At 41.4% G+C, this 24,063-nt stretch overlaps 1 protein-coding gene across 1 annotated transcript; it reads right to left on the bottom strand.

Annotated features, from left to right (window-relative positions):
* Positions 1-52: 52 nt before the first annotated feature.
* LOC135263374 (claudin-4-like) lies at positions 53-14,948 on the bottom strand. The gene is made up of 4 exons (XM_064351312.1): positions 14,344-14,948; positions 11,818-11,836; positions 2,713-2,733; positions 53-1,035 (listed from the first exon to the last, which is right to left on the bottom strand). Exons 1-4 carry the CDS (start codon positions 14,799-14,801, stop codon positions 412-414), a joined length of 1,122 nt encoding a protein of 373 aa, XP_064207382.1. The 5' UTR covers positions 14,802-14,948; the 3' UTR covers positions 53-411.
* Between the last annotated feature and the right edge of the window lie 9,115 nt (positions 14,949-24,063).

Genomic DNA, 24,063 nt, shown 5'->3' with positions numbered 1-24,063 from the left:
CATGTACGTATTCTACCGAATACTGCAGGGACTCACAAAATACAAAGGTCAATTACAATTCAAACATTTTAATATATAACATTTTTGGACATTGAAATATTCATATTGACGACAGATTAAAAATGTTCCCATTATATAAATTAAAATTACTCATGGGAAAAAACAGAAGTGAGAGCAGCTTATAGATCATTTGAAAATGAGCATAATAGCAGAAAGTCTGTATTCAGGTAACTCTGGGTAACTGAAAAATAGAAATTATATTTTAAGAATAATATATGAACATCATTACACAAGCCTCAGTGAGTTTCAGCGCTCTGATGAGTTTTACTTAATTTTCTTTTTAACTTAAAAGTCCTGAATTTCTCTCAGGTACCTGGAAAAGGAGTCTGAAAAAAAAAACACTCTGTCAAATTAAACATAGTCCATGGGTGTGGATGATGATGATCTCACGGGTGCAAATTTCGCTATGTAGGGGCGGTTCTCCTTGGGGGGGCAGTTCCAGCAAAGCAGACCTCCTCCCAGCAACAGCAGCCCCGCACACCCCCAGCCAATGTACAGGGCGGCTCCCAGCTCCCTCCTCTGGGCCTCGGTCAGCAGGGGGTTGTAGAAGTCCCTGATGATGGTGTTGGCTGACCAGGACACAGGGATAATGCAGAGCAGCCCAGAAATGATGAAGGTCACACCCGCAGCTATGCACGCCTTGGCTTTGGACGCCTCATCGTCCATGCAGTTGGTGCACTTGCCCCCAGCGATGCCCATCATGGTGCCGAAGATGCCCACTATGATGGAGATGATGAGCATGGCCCGGGCGGCCTGTAGGTCCTGGGGCAGGGCCAGTAGGGAGTCATAGACCTTGCATTGCATCTGTCCCGTGCTCTGGACCACGCAGTTCATCCACAGGCCCTCCCAGATGGTCTGTGACGTTACGATGTTGGCCCCAATGAAAGCAGTCACCTTCCACATGGGCAATGCGCACACAATTATTGTCCCCAGCCATCCGATCAATGCCAAGACAATGCCCATAATCTGGAGCCCCTGAGATACCATTGCCGCGGTCCTTCCCTGTTCACTGCGATCAGCCAAAGATAGTGCTTAGTCCCTTTGCAAAGCTCATAAGTAGTGTTCACAGGGGGGAAAACGGTTCTGGCATTTATAGTTCACCTTGGAGGGTGTGGTTTTGTCCTCACGAAGAGAGAAAAGCTGTTACTTGATATTACAATACCCTCTTCCCTTCACTGTATGTTTTGTACACACAGACACAGGCTGAATGACCTCTAGCAATGCTGATGAGCTGAAAATACTATTTACAAAGTCAACCTGTTTGTACTGATTTAACTGTCTTAAAAAGTCCTGTCTTCACTTGTTTTCATGGAAAATGATAACTGTAAATACAAAAGAGCTTTAAAATATTTACTTCATATTTGAAAAAGTACAGAAGGAAATCTTTTCTCAGTGAGACCTCATTAGGGGCCTTCTGAATTCTCAAGGACAATGCCCTTCATGTGAAGTGAACACTTACAATACATCATTCTTTTAAACAATATATCGGTATCTTATATGGTGTGAAAAGTTCATCTTAGTTGATGTACAGAAAATCAGAATCATCAGCTACTAATACATCATTATCACTTTAACTAATTTCTCATAGCCACAGGCAAAATAAGATTAAATGTAGGACATAAATAGATGCAAAGTATTAGTAAATAATCTGGCCCATCATTTCATGCTGTGTGAAAACCATGTCAACAACCTGACCTGCTTTATTGTACAGATAGTGCCTTGTGTGGATTTGATAGCCTCATGTCAACAGCGTTGTAACGCCACCCATTCTCCAGTTCATACTCGGTCACTGTTACCAGCAAATATTTATCTAATACAGCAATGTCCAACAAAGAAGTAATTGGGGCTGTCGCCAAGGGCTCCCTGTATGATAGTTTCACTTCTTTTGAAAGATTTTCCAGTTCATTTTCTGATAGGGTAGTCAATATATAAGCACTTGATAGTATTCAAAATGTTATCTACTTAATACCTATTGTACAAGTTAGAATATTATGCAAATCATTAGATAGAGGACTTCTGTAATGTCAACAGGTTTAATGTGCTGCCATAGTATTACTGTAGAGGGCACAATTTCCCATTAGAAATGTTTTTCCTCTGACAAAAGTACGTGCTGAATCAGAACAAGCCAACGTCATGAACAGGAAGATAACACCACTGGTAAGAGTGTTACACAGAAAAAAAAACTTTTAAAAATACATACATTTGCAAGGCAAGCGTTATTTATGATTTAATACCTTTTAAGTGTTATGCCAGATATTTCTCAGGCATGGACTCCATTACCAAGTATAGGGTTTTATACAAATTATGTTTAGTTACGGTTCCATAAGAACACAAGGGATTACCAACACCTGCTGAAAATCAACCATTCAATAGTGTAACATTCCAACAAGGAGCCACTCTTTGCTGTAAGGTACGCCTCAGCTCCACAGCCAGAATCAAGAAGGGACCCTCTGAAGTAGACACAGTAAAATCAGACACAAGCATCAAGCCAAAAACCTACACTGGACAGCAACAAAACATGAGGAACTTAGTGAACTGTGATAAGATGCCAAAGGTTTCTATGATCCTTCTACTGAGATATATCATGATGACTAGCAATGGAAGCATCCCATGTAGTTTTAACAACAAAACAGGGTAGTATAGAATGGTCACGATGCGTGAGATCGCGTGTAGCTTATTTGTGGTTCGGTTTAGAACAGGGGTGGACAGTTCAGCTCCTGGAGGTCCAGTTGGTATACATGTTTTTCTTTCCAAAAATTATCCCTGGCTCAACTGACTAAGTATCTGAATATACCAAAGTCAGTTCACTCATGGATTAGACTACAATAAGACTTTTTATATTTGTGTTAGAAAAAATAGTAGTATAAAATGTAAAATATTTTCACTCATTATTAATGAGCTTATTGATGCATTCTGCTAAAATGCCAAGTCTTGCAGAAGACTGAGCTTGATAAAATAAGGGTATTTTATAGCCTTGCCCACCCTTGTGTTAAACCTTGGCCATACCGCTGAGCAGTAGGTGACACCAAGGTGACTGGGAACTGTTGCCACATAGCCGCAGCCCTGGCTTCTGCAGTAGTTCTGCAGTAGACCACCTGTATAATGTGTCAAGTTCTCTGAAAATACACTCACTTGAGGTAAAGAAATTCATGACTTGTGTGCCATATCATCTTACAATTGCACTGTTGTTCTGACCGAAGAGATTTACATTACCTTCTTTAGCAACTGCCCAGGTGCTCACTCATATTTGCTATTGAGTTCCATTCTATAGCTTAGGTTTCAAGAAAGTGCACTGAGTGCATCCTTCGCAGAAGTATTTTTTCGGAACATGTGACGTATAATGATTTACTTATGGATCCACCCATAGAATGTATACAGGAACTGGAGAGGGTAGGAGGGGCCAGGCGGTGAAGCCTAGGAAGTAACACGAAACAGTCTCTACTGCGCATGCTTGAGAGCAAAAGCGATTGCTGCCCATTGAATTCAATGTAGAAATCCAAGGTGATTTAACAACCAAATAAAACCCCATTGGCCCATTTTTTGTGATCATAAATTTTATTATGTGCAGCAGTTTCTGAAACAATGTCTGTTTTGGCCCAGAAGTTTGGGGAAAATGTTCATTAAAATGTGCATATTTTATTACATAATGCATATTTTGCAATCTGCTTCTCATATGAAACGTAATGGTTGTCAATCGAGTTTCAAAATACCACGGAGCACGTTTATTTTGACTTCAAAAGTCTGATATTCCCTCCAATGTTTTGCCTTCAACACACGCAGTACAGGCTTACTTCCGGGATTCATAAGTTTAGGTTAGCTGAAGGCATGCTTGCCTGTCTAGTTAAATATGCAAATCAATGAGATCCACCACTCCCCATCTGCCATGTCTGATGCTTCAAAGCCAGGATGTTGCAATTGCCTTATACACGTTTCCTCGATTCCTCAGCCCTCAAGTCGTTTCCTTGCTTCTTTTCCTTGCATCCTCTGATGGGTGGAGCTAGGAGCAAAGAAAGTAAGCAAGGAGATAAAATAAGCGAATGGAATGGGCCAACGTTGACAAAACGTGATTCCACATGTCAATTTCATGTATTTTTGACCCTTTTGGCCTTCCATACTAGGAATGGAGGCAAGGAAAGGTAGCAAGAAGGTAAAAATAAACAATTGGAATGCACCCACCAACCCTGCTGGCACTGTGAGTGGGGTGGCTAGCAGCATTAGCCCCGCTAGCTGGCTAACTACCAAGCAATAATCTATCAATCTTATAGAGATGTTCCTAGCTAACATAGTTGGTGTACTAAGTGGATAATGTCGGAATCTCCAGCTGAATAATGAATAAACAATTAAGCAAACGTTTGAGTGCTGGATGTAAATAACGACATATTCCGTCGGTGTTCAGGGAGCGAGCCATGAGAGAGAGAGTTAATCAACAATGCTAGGCAGAAACTGTGAGGATACCTCAGTTCATTGGGACAACCAGTGGCATTAGCCCAGATAGCTAGCAAGTAATGTTCTTCAGAGGTGTCTTAACGTTAGCTGGCAGTATGCCGTTGTTTTCAACGATTTTCATGTATTATTGTCAATGCCATTTTTTTAGTGTACCCTGTACTTTGTTTATTGACCAAAGAAGCATTGTCATGAAGTATAACTTGTCCATATTGTGTTTTAGCAACTTGCTTTCATTCGTATAAAGTATTTACTCTCATTCATAATAGCACTATAACGTTTACATTTCTTAACCGATTTCAATGAATTCTTGCTATTTGCTTGCTAGCTAACTTGAGTAGGAGTACAAAAAAAAAACTTTTTTTGTACTCCACGTAGATCATAAGCCCTTGAATATAAAAACGACTCATTGAAATCGGTTGAGAAATGTAAACGTTATAGCGCTTTTTATCCAGAAATACCGCAGCTCCCCCGTTTACTTCTATTTGTTTTCAGGCCAGTCTTGCCTGGACCAATATGGCGGCCACGTTGCCGTATCGCTGCAAGGGGCCCGAAGCGGCATTTATGTATGTGTATGGACGAGAGGTCCCACCGTTTTGAAAAGTCTCATTATGAAATGAAAAAGGGGATTCGGAAATACATGTCATTATGAAATAAAATAGGATCACGTTATTGTGAAAAGGACAATTATTATGGAGAGATTTGGATGGCAGGTATGCCATCCCGCCAAGTTACGCCTATAATGTCCTGTACACATGTTGTACGCATTGGTGTTGTTGGGGTCATTTTGACCCCAAGCTCTATTGTTATATAAAACCATTATTTTGATCTTGTTTTTGTTGTTGGCTGAGGGCACTTTCACATTAATGTGTGTGTGTGTGTGTGAGAGAGAGAGAGAGAGAGAGAGAGAGAGCGAGCATGCATGTGTGTGAGGAGAAAACATAGTTCCCACAAGATCTCTGATCATTCTCGTAACATGGGGGCAGGGGCAAACTTATAATAAGGGCTGCACACACAGCCCTCTAAACCATTTCTCTTTGCATTTGTGCCTTAACTAAAGATTTTGAAAATGACCACCAGACAGAGGCGTATATTTTCTGCCACTGAGGTTCTGTCACAGATCTTGGAGGGTGAAAGTGATTTAGATGAGGATATGTCTGAGACTGAGGATAATGTTGAGGAGGACCCTGACTGTGTGGCATCCTCCTCTGATGATGAGAATGAAGCCTTTGAGATACCACATTCTGCCCCTCCTTTTGTTTCTCAACCACCACTAAACCGTCCTGTCATGTCTCAACCACCAAAAGACCCTCCTGTCATCTCTCAACCACCAAGAAACCCTCCTGTCATCTCTCAACCCCCAAGAAACCCACGTCATCTCTCAACCACCAAGAAACCTTCCTGTTGCCTTTCAATCACCAACAAACCCTCCTGTCATCTCTCAACCACCAAGAACTGACATGTTTACTTCCGAAAATGGAGAACTACCATTGTCTGCATCCTCAGTTGAAAGACAGGGTAGACTTAGTGCTGCTAATGCCATCAAAATGGTTCCAGGCCCCACCAGATATGCTAGCAGTCATGTACAAGACATAAAGTCTGCATTTGAACTCTTCATAACACCATCAATGCAAAAGGATATTCTTGAGATGACAAACTTAGAGGGGAGGCGTGTGTATGGTGACAATTGGAAAGAGCTGGATGTGACCCACTAGCAATGCTATATTGGGTTGCTTATTTTGGCAGGAGTGTACAAGTCAAAAGGTGAAGCAACAGCAAGCCTTTGGAATGCTGACACTTGTAGGGCAATTTTTCCAGCTACAATGTCTCTGGAGACATTTCATGTTTTCTCCCACATTGTACGCTTTGACGACAGGGAATAGGACAGGGACGACAGGAGCCTGACAAACTTGCACCTATCTTGTTTGAATGAAGAATTGATACCCACGGGTACCTAGTTGAGCTGTTATGTTCATTTTTTTTAATCAAAACTAAATTCTGGTGACTATTTTACTTTTTATTTGTGTTTCTTCATTATTGAATAACTTATATGTTACTTATTGATGATCTGAAGTGTTTTCTGAACCTAAACATTTGAAATGTTTGACATTTTTAATATTTTTTCCTGGGGTCAAATTGACCCCAAACATAAAATGTTACTATGCTTGATAATAAAAGGTGTGTTTCTTTCCAAATGTTATTTTTCTTTTTTAATGAGCACTTAATACCGACATAAAGCCCTGCAAACACCAAAACATACTTTGTTTTCAATTTTAGGTCAATGAATGAGATTGTACAGTCATTTGCATATTTTGCAATAGTCATATAAAATCAATACTTGATGTATTGGGGAGGGGGAGGATGGGGGGAGTCATGTTTTATTTACTGGGCTATTAAGATGGTCAGTAGAAAGGCCTAAAGTAGCTGAGAGAGAAACTTGGGTAACACTTTCAGTTACATTTATTTTCTGCAGATTTATATTGCTGGGGTCAAATTGACCCCAAACATAAAAGTTGTTAGTTAATTTGAACATAATCGGAGGATTACAAATTGCTCCATAGGGGGCGCGATGGTGCCAATGCTTGGATCCCCCCCAACGCCGCTTGCGGCTTTAATTATAACTACTACTATAGAACATGAGAAAAGCACATCAGCACAGTAGATTTCACACGTAACTTAACCCTCCACTTTAATGACTTATGTGTTATACAGACTGTTATATATACCGTTTGATAAGGAAACTAAGCTCGCTCATGGTCACTTCATTTACTTCGCACTATAGTCTGTGATCATGTCAACCTTTCCCTACATGCCCATTCTGCTAAAAACATATTGTTTCAACTCAGCAATTTCATAATTTCTCCTAATTTGTCTCACACTGTTGTTATTTTCTCAGCAAAGCCTGCTGGGACATATGCGTCTGCTCCTATTCTCCACTATCAAGTTTTCCGGTTCTAGCTTAGCAAAACAGCGAAGAGGATTCCTACCTGCAGATAAGCCTATCAAAATGCCTTATAAACCTTACAAACACTAAAAGTGCATCTCCACGAAATAACAGACTACGGAGCAGGACAGAATGGTACACAAGTTGCGACCTAGGGAGCTCTAATTCTACCGGCTTGCTGATTCTTTTGTCTATCGATGCTCGTTGGATGGCCATCAAATCCGTGAGTACATACACTGGCCATATTTCGCCTGCGTTTCTGATGCATTTACGCTTACACCACCGCACCATTTGTCACAGCCACTGATTTACATATATAGCAAACCAAAACTGCTAAACGGTACACGCTCATCAGACTGTACAAATTCACACAAGGATAGCCATAATCCACAACCGTTTCTTACAGGGTCACTTCGCATTTTTCACTCTCATAATAAAACGCTTTGCAAAAAGAAATGATAGTCTATCTCATAAAAAACACGTTTTCAACGTACAAAAATGCCATGTTACTCACAGATACAAGACATACACCGTCTATAACTCATTCATTCAGACTGCCAAAATCCAGGCCTGCCATTAAAAGTATTGGTATCAAAATGACTCCAAGTTACGGTACTACAAACAATATAAGCTATCGTGCCTCACCGAAATTAAATAAGATGTATTCCAAAGCAATGCTACCCAATATCCCTCAATTCTTTCAAGTCACTTGGCCCTGTGTGTATAAGCATGCAGTACATGGACAGGCCAAATGTGTGGATGGCTTTCTCACAGTCAAGATTGATTGAATAGGCATCTATATGTCCAATTTGTATTGGTGTGTATGTATTTCGCTGCCCAGCCTTTCTGTTGCGTGAATGATTGTATGTTTCTTGGTATAAATGTCTGTTCGTAAATGTGAATGTAACATGCTGCGAGGGAAATATCCCCATGGGGATAAAGAAGTTATCTATGTATGTATGTAGGGTACCAGGGTAGGAAATTAACTTTTTTTAACAAGGGCTTTTTTTGCCTTTGTGAAATATGTTTCGGGGGCATTTTGGATCATTTCCTGGGCAATTTTATCAAATGTTGGGCAATACCTTAGTTCTTCTATGTTGCATGACAGACCAATATTCAATGACTCTTATCCAAGCATATTTTATTTCTAAAAGTTTATAAACAATCACAGTTAAAAATCCTCCTTTCCTATCATCTCAACATCTTATGCCGGCAAATCTCTATTAAATCATTATCTGGTTAATCTTAACATTTATTAAAAACTGATACCATTTAAATAAAACGATATTTGGACCTGCGTGAACAATTTTACAAGGAACACTTTTGGTTGAGCAGTATAAGCCTGCCCGTTTCGTAGTCTCTCGTTAGCAACAGCCTCCCCAACACACTGTCACAAGGGAGCACCCAAAACCAGACTTCGTTTTTGAAGCTCATTTCCTGGTCTCGTTGTTCCTGGTTGCTCACTAGCGCCACTACGGTTGGCTCCAGTATAGGTGTTTTCATATCCGGGTTCCATGTAAGTCTACGGTACAAATGAGGTCAAAATACAAAGTCAATAATTTTTTCTCATGAGAACAAATAGTCACAATATGTGTATTTTATTCGTCTTATGACTGTCCATGGGTCGATTTCATGATTTATTGTGTCATTTGGGCACTGTTATAATATTTGTTGTGGACCAATGAGGTACAGTTTGTACAATTTGACAATGAGGTACAATCACTTCCTGATTACTGCTGAGGACTAAGCAAGCGGCCAAAACCAGACTTCGTTTTTACAGTCTCTGGGACTAAGCTACAGTAGGGGCTACAGTATATGGTCACTGGGGTGGGAGGTGGCCCCTCTTGGCCTTGACATTGCAGTTCCGACCACGGTACACCTGTGCGAAGTCAGAAAACGCAGGCATCCCATTTCGTAGTGATTTCATTATGGCGTGTGCTATTTACAGCTGCACTAGACGACCATAAAATAATCCTCCTCTGTAGTTTTTCGGTAGCCGAGTCATTTTTACTATTTCCTTTAGCCTACTTAACCAAATAATTAGTTGGCAGAAACAGCTAATCGCTTGCTATATTTGGTAGTCCATAGCCTGTGCTAAAACAGTTCGCAACTTCGGCTACAGCTAACCCTAACTGCATATTCATCGTAAAACGTGTTGACGGTTTGTCATCGTGACTCGAAAGTCTCCTGATGTCACCATGTGACAACTATATAATCCCGATTTTGGATCAAAACTGCAAATTTCAGTTCACGAGCGAATTAGAGTCTTAGGTTTATTGCTGAATACATGCAACACACGATAAATCACACCAGATTAACAATTAACCATCTTTGTAAGACTGGCATTTAGAAGACATGTTTAGCATAGAACCGACAAGAGATTAGACAGTGGTCCAGAATCGGTCCTGGGCTCTATATAGCTTTCCATGTTGATGATTACAAGAAAAAATAATAATTAGAAAATCAATGTACATTATTTTTCTCTTCATGCACCAGGTGGAAAACTTGCTGTTCAAAGTGTGTTGTCATATTTACAGGCCTGCAGATCAGTTATTAAAATACTTGGTAGATTCGTTAATCACAGCTGACAGTGTTAATTTTTATTCGGTAGAAAGTGACTTGCGAACGATCGGTCAGCTAGCGTCACCCAGCAAGTGAACACCACAAACGGCGATGGAGTAGCTAGCAGCAGTTGCTGGCTTATTAACTGACTGTGGCGAAAACCTACGACGATAACTTGCTCGATTAAGCAGGTCTACCAGACAGTTATACGAAAATTAGCCTAGTCAAATAACCAGTAGTCTACACATCTCTGGTTGATTGACCATTACCAGTGTAGTCGATGTTCTTCCCCTGTGGTTCATATTGCTAATGCGTGAGCTAACCACGGATAGCCTACCTAGCTCACTGCAGCGATGCTAGCACATATTCGTTGCTGAGAACTAATTGAAGATACTGAACATATGTTAATCCTAAGATTACATGACATACAGTCACGATGAATTAAACTGTACCATAAATTTAAACATAACGGACTCCTAGCCTGTAGTAGATGCTATTTCCAAGCACCGACTGAATCATAATTGTAAAAATCACAAGTACTGCTTAACTCATGGTTTGTCCGATGAAATAAACTCCCGACCTTGACTAAATGTTTTAAGACCACGGCAGAGTCAGGGTAGCCTCAAGTTCTTTGCCAATTTTGTCTACAGGTTGATGGGTTTTTCCGCACCGGACTGTCAATCACATTGTAAACATCACAAGACCGCTTAACTCTATGGTTTTGGCTCCAAATCGACAACATGGCCGCGCCCGCCAACCTTGAGACTCTTAATTCGCTTCGCGAAACTGAAAAAGTGTTTATCCCAAAATCGGGATTATAGTAGCTTTGTCACATGCGTGAAGCATGGCCCAGGTAGACATTTACGGAATGTACACGTCTGACAGATTGAATGTTTGCCGGTTAGCTAGCTAGTCAAATGGCTTGGTAGTCGAAGTTGCGAACTGTTATAGCATAGGCTACTACTGGACTACCAAATATAGCAAGCTGATTACGCTTTCTGCCAAGTAATTATTTGGTTAAGTAGGCTAAAGGGAATAGTAAAAATGACTCGGCTACCGAAAAACTTAAGAGGAGAATTATTTTATGGTCGTCTAGTGCAGCTGTAAATAGCACACGCCATAATGAAATCGCCACGAAATGGGATGCCTGCATTTTCAGACTAAGCACAGGCGGGCCGTAGCCGGAGCCGCAATGCCAAGGCCGAGAGGCGCCACCGCCCACCCACAGATTGTAGCCCTTACCGTAGCTCAGTCGTCTGCAGTAATCCGGAAGTGACGCAAGCTGTACCTCATTGGTCCAGAACACATATTGGCACTGTACACAAATGACGCAATAAATCATGAAATCGACCGATGGACAGTCATAAGACCAATAAAATACACATATTATGACTATTTGTTCTTGTGAGAAAAAATTATTGACTTTGTATTTTGATCGCATTTGTACCGTAGACTAACATGGAAACCGGATATGAAAACACCTATACTGGAGCCATCCGTAGTGGCGCTAGTGAGCAACCAGGAACTACAACACCAGGAAATGAGCTTCAAAAACGAAGTCTGGTTTTGGCCGCTTGGGCTTTACACGCACACAAAAACCACGGCTGATCCGGAAGTAATTTATTCGTCATTTATTCGTCATCAAGTTAGCTCACGATGTTCCGAACTTGGTGTTCGGAATACAGTGAGTCTACGTTACACTAGCAGGCTAGCTGGCATTACTTGAACGGGTTACTCAGTGGTGCTCACTTACCATGCGCGATCTTGTGAGCCTTGATCTTAAATTAACGTTAGTCTAGCCACTGAACTAGCTGGCGCTGCCTGTCTCTGTCTGAGGTAAATAACGCTATAGGAGGGGGCAGGGGTTGTGCAGGTACGGACGCCTAGCTGGCCTTTTTCGAGTTGCGCTTTGCACAAATACAACAAAATAGAACAAATAGAACAAAATCCGGACACGTAACGTTAAAATACAGAAAGTTAACTTTTCATTCCCAATTCCAAGGGCAATTAAAAAATTTTTACGGGCATTTTGCCCCGAGCCCCCGTTAATTTCCGACCCTGGTATGTACAATATGTATTTTACATGCAGTATTTATTGTACGTAGCAAATATACAATCACTTGTATATTTACTCAAATTCAGTTCAGAAGCAAGTATAAACATATGTTTTCTAGAGAAGTATGCTTCCTGTAGTTACTCACTAGCACTTTTCTACATGCATTTCAAGGTGTTCCATGAGGCAATTCGAAATATTTGACACTTTGATCTGACACAAAGTTTGCATGACATTGTAAAATGGTAAGATTACAAAACACAGGGCCAAGTGACTTGAAAGAATTTAGGAAATATTGGGTAGCATTGCTTTAGAATACATCTTATTTAATTTCGGTGAGGCAAGATAGCCTATATTGTTTGTAGTACCGTAACTTGGCGTCATTTTAATATCAATACTTTTAATGGCAGGCCTGGATTTTGGCAGTCTGAATGAATGAGTTATAGACGGTGTATGTCTTGTATGTGTGAGTAACTTGGCATTTTTGTATGTGGAAAACGTGTTTTTAAATGAGATATTAGATTACAAGACACAAGTTGAGAGATATTTGTTTGTGGATAGTGAAACACATTTGTGACTCCTCTAATTTATGCATCATGATACACGCATTTGTCAATAAATGAAATTAAGTATTTGTTTAATTGATCTAGGCTATTATTTGTGAAATTCCTTTTTTTTTTTTTCACTGTTTATTTAATTTTGGAACGTTTATTCCTCCATACAACTAACCTACGCTTAAAATGAAGTAGCCTAATACTGGTGCAACAGGCTGCTGGCTGTCCTGTTACATACGACGGATGCAACACTGCTGGATCCGGCGCGAGGTCGCTAGAGTCACAGCATGCTTGGAATGTGTTGAATAGACACAACACTGCACCGTTTTACAACCGTCCTGTAATATATATTTTTTGTATTAAAAAATATATATATATATTAATAATAATAATTATTATTATTATTATTATTATTATTATTATTATTATTAATAATAATAATGATAAAAACTTTAATGAGAAGCTTTGCGAAGCGAATTTCCACGTTAATTTCTTCAAACTGCGTAACAATAGGCTACTTCTCTATTTGTACGGTCCCCATATATCTTTGCCTGTGGTTAAAAAAATGTAATCTGAAGCAAACTTATTTCTCTTAAAAAAAATACATTTGAAAGACATCGTAAGCGGGAGGCTTGTGTGATGTGAGGAAAAGCCGCTGAAACTGTGAAATGTGTAATAATAGCTCACCATTTTTTTTGCAAAACGTCGCAAATAATCATGTTTTAAATATATTCAAAATGTTTTAATTATTCTCCCAATATTTTTGGAGGCTACTCGTTTTTGACACATCTAAACCAGGCTGAGACAAGGAACAGCCCCACCCAGTAACTTTCCTCCTTTAAAGCAGATCTGGTGTACAAATAGCATTGTACACCAGTGGTCATTTTATAATGTATTCCAATATAGTATTTGCAGACTTATGTCACATCTGTGCAAGTGTTGTGCACTTTAGATGAAATGAATTTATAAGTGTATCAAATGCATTTCTATTTGACTTCTCTATTAGTGTAGTGCCATGGGAAATCATATTACATCTGATACCCAAAAGTGTTAAAGGTTTCTGCATTAAAGATATCACAATGAACAGATACAATGTAAAATGTGAAAAAAATTTATTTACAGTTTCATTACCATTTCAAGATTATTGAAGTGGTCACAATACAACATAGAGGTATTACGTAACAGAAATGTACAAGTTGAACAATTAAAATGTATTAAACGCATTTAAATCTCTAGGCATACAATAGGTAATTGTTCAGAAAACAGAAAACAACACAGAACCATTTATAATCCATTGGTAGCAAAACACAGTCAATGACTATGACCATTCATTCTTGGAGACATTTACCACTGTCTTCAGGCCATTACATGTAACTGTTGTATTTAAAGGCCATAAATCATCTGAGTGCCATTTATTCTCCTGAAATCTACAGCTCATTACAAGATGACCATGGCCGGTAAACAAACACACTGCCTGGAAAAGACGTGTAAGCGGAATTGGCAGTGGCAGTGTCTTTAAAGTCCAAAAGGAGAGTCGCTCTTCAGACTTCTGTCCTTACACATAGTCCTTTGGAGATGTGGCGGATCTTGCCGCGGAGTATTTGGCACTGTAGGCGTCGTCCTTGGGAGGGCAGTTGCAGCACAGCAGACCTCCGCCGATGATCATCAGAGCTGAGGCCGCCCATCCGATGTACAGGGCCGCGCCGATCTCCCTCTTCTGCGCAGACACCACCAGGGGGTTGTAGAATTCTTGGATAATGGTGTGGGCCGTCCAGCAGACAGGGATAAGGCAGAGGACTCCCGCGACAATGAAGATCACACCCGAAGCAATGCCCACTTTGGATTTGGAGGACTCATCTTCCACGCAATTGGTGCACTTTCCCCCAGCTATGGACAACAGGATTCCCATCACACCCACAACTACGGCGATAACGGTCAGGGCGCGAGCAGCCTGAAGATCGGAGCTGAGCGCCAGCATGGAGTCGTACACCTTGCACTGCATCTGCCCGGTGCTCTGCACCACACAGCTCATCCAGATGCCTTCCCAGGTGGTTTGTGCCGTCACGATGTTCTGGCCGATGAAAGCTGTCACTCTCCACATCGGGAGGGCGCACACGACGATTGCCCCAATCCAGCCAATGATCGCCAGGGCCGTGCCCAGCATCTGTAGCCCAGCAGAAACCATTTTCCTTGACTTTTGTTGTTTTTCTTTCGTGTCCAAAAAAGGCTATTACGAACAATTCAGCAGATCAGATGTCTTTTGGTTGAGAATGGTCCCCCAAAATGTATTTCAGACCCCGTGGACGCCAGTACTTATATACAGTTGTGAAAGGTGGGGCTTGTCCTCTGTCTGTCGTCATAGCTTGCCCAACTGGTTTTTCGCCTTGTGCCTAAGCCACGGGAGAGCTGTCCCCAAAGGCTTCAGTGAGTCATTGTTGCTTTTCAAATTAGCTATTCATTTAACAAAAAATTTAATGCCCATTTATGGTCATTTCCCCTTACAAGTTGATACTTTTCCCCACAGTTTCGCACTTTTACGTCACGTTTGTCATTTTCTGTAAACATCTTTAAAAATAGTAACAATAGGACTGGATTACAACAGCTTGTGATTCTTCCAACTTTTAACTTTTTTTGTGTTGTACTGTTTTCTCATAGCGACAGTAGGGCATTTTGTATGTGTGAAACCAACAAAAGGAACTTAATTTAACTGTCTGCCAGTTTGCCAGCAAGCAAAGGAGGATATCTTTGCATGATGTCCTCTCATCTGTGACTGTTGTAACCATTATTACAGTGAAATATAGGAACATGAATGTGTTTGTCTCAAGTGAAAAGTGTTTGAAAAAGAAAGGATTGCAGGTTTTATGGGGGAGATTTCCCTTACTCTCAGATGGATTCCCACAAGAAATCCAAGGGTTAAGGCTTTTACCTGCCCAGGAACCCTCCACAGATCAGGTTTCCTGTTACCATGACAGAGAGCAGTTGCCCCTGGCCCTCTTGGATAGGGGGGGGGGGTGCATTGGAATGCCTTTGCCTGGCCATGCAAGAAATCACATAAAGAGTAGTTCACAGGAAAGAGTCAAGGAGACAAATTTTAATTTATCCTATCAAACTAAACCAAATAGTTTCAGGGTTGTGGAGGTCATGGAGACGGAATGTTGTTTTCCTCAGTCATAATATAACTCTTGGTAAGAAAACATTTTCAGATCTCCAAATATGTCTTAGCATGCCACACCCATGTTGATAATTGCGACATTGGACAAGAAAGAACTGTTCTCCCTGAAGCAGCAAGCAGGCCTTTTGGGCAAAAGATTAATTCATTGATTAAAAAGACTCTCACATAAAAGCTAGATAAAGGTATGTTTTGGATGAAGTGCATGGACATAATACAATTAATACTGTGAACCACAGAGGAATATAAGATAACAGCATCTGTCAAATTACAGACTGTAATAATTTCATTACTATTATACTATTATAAGAGTAATTTTTGGGCCATATCTGAGCCCCAACATACTATTTATCCCATCAATTATCTCACATTGCTTCACATACAAATGACAATCAGACAATATCAGCACTATCAATACAGATTTTTTATTTATTTAATTAAAATAATGTCAATATTGAAACCCACAATGCACAGAAGTGAAGAAAGAACTTCCAACTTCTACCAACTGCCAACTTCAGTGCTGTTAGCTAAGCCAAATGTTCAACATGGTATGCATATTAAATACCTGATAAATTAGGTATACATCAGTGCCAACAGTACCAATGAATACCAACTTCCATGTCAGTTTCATATCTTTGTCTATAAACACATCTGCTTCTGTTGTGAAAGAAGAATGATGGGGAAGTTATTAAGGTGTGACTTCATGAAAGTTACAAATATGGCTGTCATAAAAACGGGGTTAGAAAAGCTGCTCAAGCTTAATTTCTTGCTAGATAGAGACATTTACATAAATCCTATTAAGTGAGAATGTTCTTTTATTACTTTTGTCTTTTCTATGATGGATAAACAGTGACTTGTCCTTGTTAATACATGTATATCCCTATGTCAATATACCATATTTTCACTGTGTTGAAAAACAGCAAACAGCTACATACACACAGAAATATGTGGTGTCTCATTCGTCTTGAGTGCAGGCCCCACACCAAATAATCTGGTATATCCATTGAGTTGTGTTCATGGCTTATCGGTGATTCAAAGCAGTGTATGTCCTGACCACCATTCTTATACTTAACATGTATGGCTTTACCTAAGATTAAATGAATTCTATTTGGGTCATAACGGGCATATTAACCAAAAACCAATATTTTAAATTTTAAATATTGTACAAAGACCTTGACCTCAGCATGTCAATAATTAATTACACAAACTCCTTGGTATGAACTTGGAGTTTTATGATCTACTATGTGCCTTGCATATCTCTCTCTCTCTCTCTCTCTCTCTCTACCTCACTCTCTCTTTCTCTCTCTCTCTCTCTCTCTACCTCACATGCATAAGCACTGCACACACTGACATTACACCACCACTTCTTTATTCCATGAAATTAGATAAAGGGTAAGATTTCAAAGTTAATCTATAAAATTGAAAGGAAGTTAATTCTCATGAAAAGAAATGAAAGCAATCAAATAATTAGTCTACATTTCAACGGATAGTTTTCAAATTGAACAAATAACTGGACAAATTCTGGTCACAATAGAAAAATGTCGTAGCACCATTTGACTAAGTGTGGTTATTTCACAGAATAAAAACAGACATTGACATTCGCAAAGAGATATTTCCACACATCAAACGAAGTGAGAAGGTTATTGTTTTTGTTTTCTCTTAAAGAGAACACATTCTTGTTGCCCTCTTTTACATTGCTGTTAGCATTGTCCATGTTACGACAACGATACAATTTGGTGCATGTTTTTAGTAAAACACAAATATGTATACAGAAAAAAATCCCTTTGTATTAGAATCAAGGTCAAACTCAAAATATGCACTTATTTAACAATGTCCTTTGGCGCAATATTGGCCAAGAGCGATCAGATAGACCCACTGACTCTCACACGTGCCGAAGAGCGAGACATCCACACAGGCAAAGCAAAAGAGAATAAACCCCAAAAATACTCACCTGCTCCCTGAAGTCAGAGTCCAGTCCTCGGAGAACGGTACTTTTTTCTCCGATCCAAAAAGGGTTCTGCTATGTTTGCAGTCCGCAGTGGTCTACTGTGGAGGGTACAATGAGAAAAAAGCATGGACAGGTAAAGGTAAACAACCTGAAGCAGTGGCAGTGGCTGTATTCTTAAGAAGCAAAAGGAGATACTTCTAAAAAAGTAGATTGTTTCGCAAAAAAGAAAGAGAGTACTGTTTGGGGGCCAAATCTGCAGTAAGGACAATAAAGGAGCTCTTTTACCAAGCAGCTCATTAAAAGGTCTTTGGAACTGACCCTCAGACAGAGGGCCACATACAGGTAAGCACAAAGGAATTCATACAGTTAAGGATTTGAGAAAAGATGTTTTGCAGAATATCACCTTCCCAAGGAGACGATATAGGGCACTCTAGCACTCTTAAGTCAGTCCCTCTTCAGGCTGGCCTCTGTCGCAGGATCAGAATTCATGCATCAGACACACGTCGTAAACATGTAATAAAACCCCTCACTGACAGAGTTAGCCTCTCAGTGCATGAGCCATTTTAATAAAATCTCCTTGGAACGTCCTTGGCCAGACAGTTTTTTTAAAAATTTATTATTTTTAATCATTTTTTATATTTGTTGACGAGGGGCTCTGGAGCTGGTTTGATTAGATCTCTTTGCGAATGGAGTGGAATGCACAGGGTCCCTCCATGTTTAATATTGTGAGGCTCCAAAGTCTCTTGAGTAAACTGTTAGAAACAACAGCATCCTGGCAGAAATTCTTTCTTACACTTTCAACATGTGAGAAAATACACAGTTGAACCTGGGGAACTGCGTGACTCACTTATTTGTTTGGTGCATTGTGTACGTGTATGACAGCAAAACACACCTTGTCGTGCAAGAGCACTGCAAACACGTGACCAGATGACAACATAAAAATTCGATTTTGCCTGGCTTTGTCTGTCATTCTCAGGCAAATTAGAAAACTTACTTCATGTGAGTTAAATGTAAGTCCAGGTCAAATGAAGATAGAATAGTTCAATTATAAGATTTGGAAAACTTCATAACCAAAGCAATTAACAAAATAATTTATGATTAGTGCAGAGGACTTTTTGCTGTTGGTGTATAATTAATATAATAATTAATGTTTACAAAGCCAACAAAAGGGAACAGACAGCATTGTACTATTTCGATCATGAAACTATCAAGTGAGTGAAACACAAAATCATACTAGGGCGTAAGCCTTTTTAGGTGTACACTATTTGTGTCCCTATGTGGGAAAATCTACATCATGAGCAATGTGGAACATGCTGCAGCAGGTTTTTGCGGTGGACTCCAGCATTTCCATATTCATTGCTTTCTGAGAAATAAAACAGGTCTAATCTGATTCTGTGAATGTCTCTGAAAACCTGCACACTCAGCCAACTGATTTGTAGGGACAGGGACATGGGAACGGTTTTATAGAATCTAGGTGTTCTGCAGAACCTGTATGGTGTGCGTGTGTATGTGTGTATGTGTGTGTGTGTGTGTATGTGTTTTGTGTTTTTTATGCATGTGTGCATGTGTTGCAGTATTCCATGCATGTGTGTAAAATTCTTATTCATGATGTGTTTAGCCCTGTGAGACCAAATGTTGCAAAAATGCAACATTTCTTTTCAGGCACCCCGGAGACACCATTTTTGCCAATATCAGTTTAGAACAACATCCCAGTTCCTTAGGCCCTTTACTATAATTTAGCAACAAAATGTTTGGAGGGAAACATTTTCACCTGTTACACAGAGTGTTTAGAGTACACACAACATAGGCTGCTCAAGCAGATCCCCTTATCTGGGTTTTCCACCGCTTGAAGTAAATAAATTACCTCCAATATTTTTAGTTGGATGCCAAATGTGTAGTATCTGTGGATAATCAATATATGTAAAACAAAACAACGTAATTCTTACTCTGTGGTGATTTTTACCATGTTGTAAAAATGCAACATTGTGACTCAGTGGTAGGACAGCCATGTGTGTATTAGCAGACCAAAGGCTCACTATAACAGTATACAAGAACTGGTTTCTGGTAATGTTCCATGAGTTGTAGTGATTGTTATGCTTGCATCAAACTAGCACAGTTGTGTCTTGGAGTATTTTTACTAGGAAGCATAATGGCATAATAACATTCGAGCCCAACATTGCATTTTTACATGCATGTTCAGAAATTTCCACTAAAACATAAAAATGCTATTTTTTCAACATATTCCTCATCAGAGGCCTCCTGCAACAAGAAGAAGAAAAAATGTTTTTCAATTACATCAGTGTCTGGGTCTCACATGGTTAGGGATAACTTCTTTGCCTTACTTAAGGCGAAGGCCATACTTAAAGAGGTGCCATTTTACCACTTGTTTTGCTAAAGTTACTTTTTTTTAAATACAAGTCAATGATTAATTAACCTATTTGAACATTCAACAGTTTTATGTCCCCTCATTTTCAATCCCCTCACTTTTGTTTTGAATGTCAGCATGGTTCTCCTTTTGTCATGGGTTTGGGGTGCAGTTCCATTTTTTGGCCTCCCGGCCTGATTATTACCTCACTGGATGCACCTGTTTCCAATTATTCCTCCCTATGCCGTGATTCCTGCCGCCTGCGTCGTGCAAGGCTATTTAAGACACTGTCTGACTTTCAGTCATGGGTTTGGGGTTCAGTTCCGTTTTCTGGCCTCCCGGCCTGATTATTGCCTCACTGGATGCACCTGTTTCCAATTATTCCTCCCTATGCCGTGATTCCTGCCACCTGCATCGTGCAAGGCTATTTAAGACACTGTCTGACTTTCAGTTCTTGTCTGACTTTCAGTTCTTGCTTCTCCTCGGGGATAAGCTTTTTGATTCCCTGTACAGTTGCGTGTGGTCCTCCGACACTCCCACCTCCCTCACAGTACACTGAAGCCACATGGAGGCACCAGCAACTGCCCTGGAAATAGAAATGGCTACTACCCCCTTCGAAATGGCTTTAACGGCCCAACAAGCCATTTTATCGGGTCACGAGATAGGGATTCAGACGCTCCAGGCACAGCAGGCTGCTAGTCACAATCACCTAACTGCCATGTGTGCTAGACAGGAAGAGATGCTAGAGCGATTACGCCGTCAGCAGGATGATTTTATGGCTCTCGCTGATAGTTTTCGCCTCCTAGCGAGCAATCTCCGTCCCCCAGTTCCCCAAGCACCTCCTCCCCACATACCATCACCTGTTCTAGCCAGTGTTCGGGGGCCCAAATTACAACTCCCGCTGCACTATGACGGGGAATCAGGGAAATGCAGGGGCTTTCTGTCTCAGTGCATGATTTTCTTTAGGGCTCAGCCCTCCCAATTTGCTTCAGATGACTCCCGGGTCGCATTTATCCTCTCATTACTGATGGGTCCTGCTCTGGCGTGGGCGGATCCCCTGATTCGCTCACAGTCCCCCGTCATAAGCACCTCTGAGAGGTTAATAAAGGAGATGGCTGTCGTATTCGACCACAACATTACAGGCAAAGAAGCGGCTACAAGACTTACCCGCATCAGTCAGGGGAACCAGAGCGTAGCCGACTTCTCCATCACCTTCTGGGCTTTAGCAGGGGAGACGGGATGGGCGGAAGATCCGCTCATGACGCTTTTTACCAATGCACTCTCCGACCCTGTGAGAGATGCATTAGCGGCTCTCAAACCGCCGACAACTTTCGATGCCCTGGTTGCCACGGCTATTCGTTGATAAACGTGTTCGGGAACGTGAGAGAGAGAGAGCTGAGAAGAGGAGCCGTCTCACTCCATTTACTTCCTCGTTCCCATCTCCAGCAGCTATTCCTGTGCCTACACAATACTCTCATACTGGAGAAGAGCCCATGCAGGTTGACAACACAACGCTCAGTTCGGCAAAGGGGCGTAAATCCGAGGAGGAGTTTTGCCGGTACTGCAAGCGCAAGGGGCACACCATTTCCACCTGTGCTAAGCTGCGGGCAAAAGACCAGTCACTAGTGAGACCTGATGAGTCTAACTTTCGCACATTTGTTACCGTGGAATATAAGCCGGACCTCCGCCTTTTTAGTCTCCGGTGCCATGGAAAATTTTATTGACGCTGGTTGGGCAAAAAAAACTGAAGCTACCTGTCCATTCACTCTCTCATCCTCAACACATTACCGCGTTGGACGGTCGCCCGTTGGGCACCGGGCTTGTCAAACGAGTCACTAGTTTTTAAAAAATGAGCATTCCGTTCGGCGGTCACGTGGAACGGAGTCGTTTCTTATAGTGGATTCCCCAGCTTATCCCTTGGTCTTGGGCCATTCCTGGTTGCTTGAGCACAAACCGCACGTCGATTGGGGTAATAGTTCGAACCCTATCTTACAGTGGGTTCCTCAGTGCGGGGCTCACTGCAACAGATTATCTTCTCGTTCCCCTAATCCTCTGAACGAGACTGATATTGGGTCCGAGGGTGATGAGGTGGAGGTTGGGGTGTCCTTTGGCCGTTGTTTCTCTCCTGTTTCTGAGGAACGGGAGGAAAGCCTAGCATGTTTGTGACTCGGACCCTCTTGCGGACGAATGGTCCCGGAGTGATGGTTTGGATTCAGAGACCGAATCTAAGGCTTAGTCCTCCGCGTATTCGGAGGATGTCAATTTGGTCGGTGTGATTTCATTTCCGCTCCCAAACAATGTTCCGGAAGTCTATCTGCCGCTTGCTGAGGTATTCAGCAAGCAAAAGGCTACTTCCTTACTGCCGCACAGATCCTATGACTGTGCGATCGAACTATACCCAGGCACGGTTCCACCTAGGGGTGCTCTCTATTCCTTGTCCGTCCCTGAAGGCAAAACTATGAGAGAATATATTAAGGAGGCGTTAGCCAATGGGTTTATTAGACCCTCTACATCACCTGCGGGATCTGGATTCTTTTTTGTAGAGAAGAAAGACAGTTGTCTGAGACCCTGTATTGATTACAGAGGTCTTAATAACATCACAATTAAGAACCGGTACCCGTTACCCCTCATGAATTCGGCTTTTCAGCGCCTCCAATTTGCCGCTGTCTTTACTAAACTCGACCTCCGTAATGTGTACAACCTTGTGCACATATGCGAGGGAGATGAGTGGAAGACAGCTTTTTTTTTGTAATTCAATTTTTATTGAATGAATTGTTTCACAGCAAAGCAAAAACAAAAAAACCCTCAACCCCCCCCCCTCATTTATCTGGGTTTGACAGATAAATGGTGAGGTGGGAGCCAACGCTGGACAATGATTTTTTTAGCAGGGGTCATCCCAGCTGAGTGGAAGACAGCTTTTAACACTCACTCCGGGCATTATGAATACCTGGTAATGCCGTTCGGCCTCACCAATGCCCCATAGGTATTCCAGGCTTTTGTGAATGATGTGCTCCGAGAAATGCTGGAGAAGTTTGTTTTCGTCTATCTTGACGACATTTTAATCTTCTCTAACAATCTCCGTGAGCACATCAAGCACGTCAGACTGGTGTTAACTCGCCTTCTGGAGGCTCGCCTTTTTGTTAAGGCTGAGAAATGCGTGTTTCATGCAGAAACTGTCTCCTTCCTGGGTTTTATAGTCTCTGCTGGAAAGATCCAGATGGACCCTAGGAGAAAGTTTCCACTGTACAGAACTGGCCAACCCCAGAATCGGTGAAGCAGGTTCAACGTTTTCTGGGGTTTGCTAATTTTTACAGGCGGTTTATCCGCAATTTTAGTTCTGTAGCATCACTGCTCTTACTAAAAAGACAGCATCGGCGGAGTTTATTTGGACCCCTCGAGCAGAGGTGGCTTTCGTTCAGTTAAAGAACAGGTTTTCTCCGAACCTATTCTCCTCACTCCAAATTCGTCCCTTCCGTTCGTGGTAGAGGTTGATGCTTCTGAACTCGGGGTCGTGCCGTCTTATCACAGCAGTCTTGCATGGACCAGAAGGTCCACCCCTGTGCTTATTTCTCTCGGTCTCTCTCCCCAGCCGAGAGGAATTATGACATCGGGGATTGGGAGCTGCTGGCTGTTAAACTGGCCTTAGAAGAATGGCGTCACTGGCTCGAGGGGGCCTAGCACCCATTTACGGTTTGGACGGACCATAAAAACCTAGAGTACGTCCAAAACGCGACAGGTCCGCTGAGCATTGTTCTTTGCGCTGTTTAGTTTCATAATGAAGAATGTCAAGCCGGATGCGCTATCCCGGATTTTTGATAAGTCCGATGAGGACCACCCACCGGAGCCCATCATTCCCGCCAATCAGATTCTGGCTTCGCTTATGTGGAGTATCGAATCCGTGGTGCGGGAGGCTCAACATCTTGAGCCGGATCCTGGGGGGGGTCCTCCTAACTGTCTTTTTGTTC

The sequence above is a fragment of the Anguilla rostrata genome, chromosome 9 (assembly GCF_018555375.3).
Source record: "Anguilla rostrata isolate EN2019 chromosome 9, ASM1855537v3, whole genome shotgun sequence".
NCBI lineage: Eukaryota > Metazoa > Chordata > Actinopteri > Anguilliformes > Anguillidae > Anguilla > Anguilla rostrata.
This window is presented reverse-complemented; position numbering and strand designations above follow the sequence as displayed.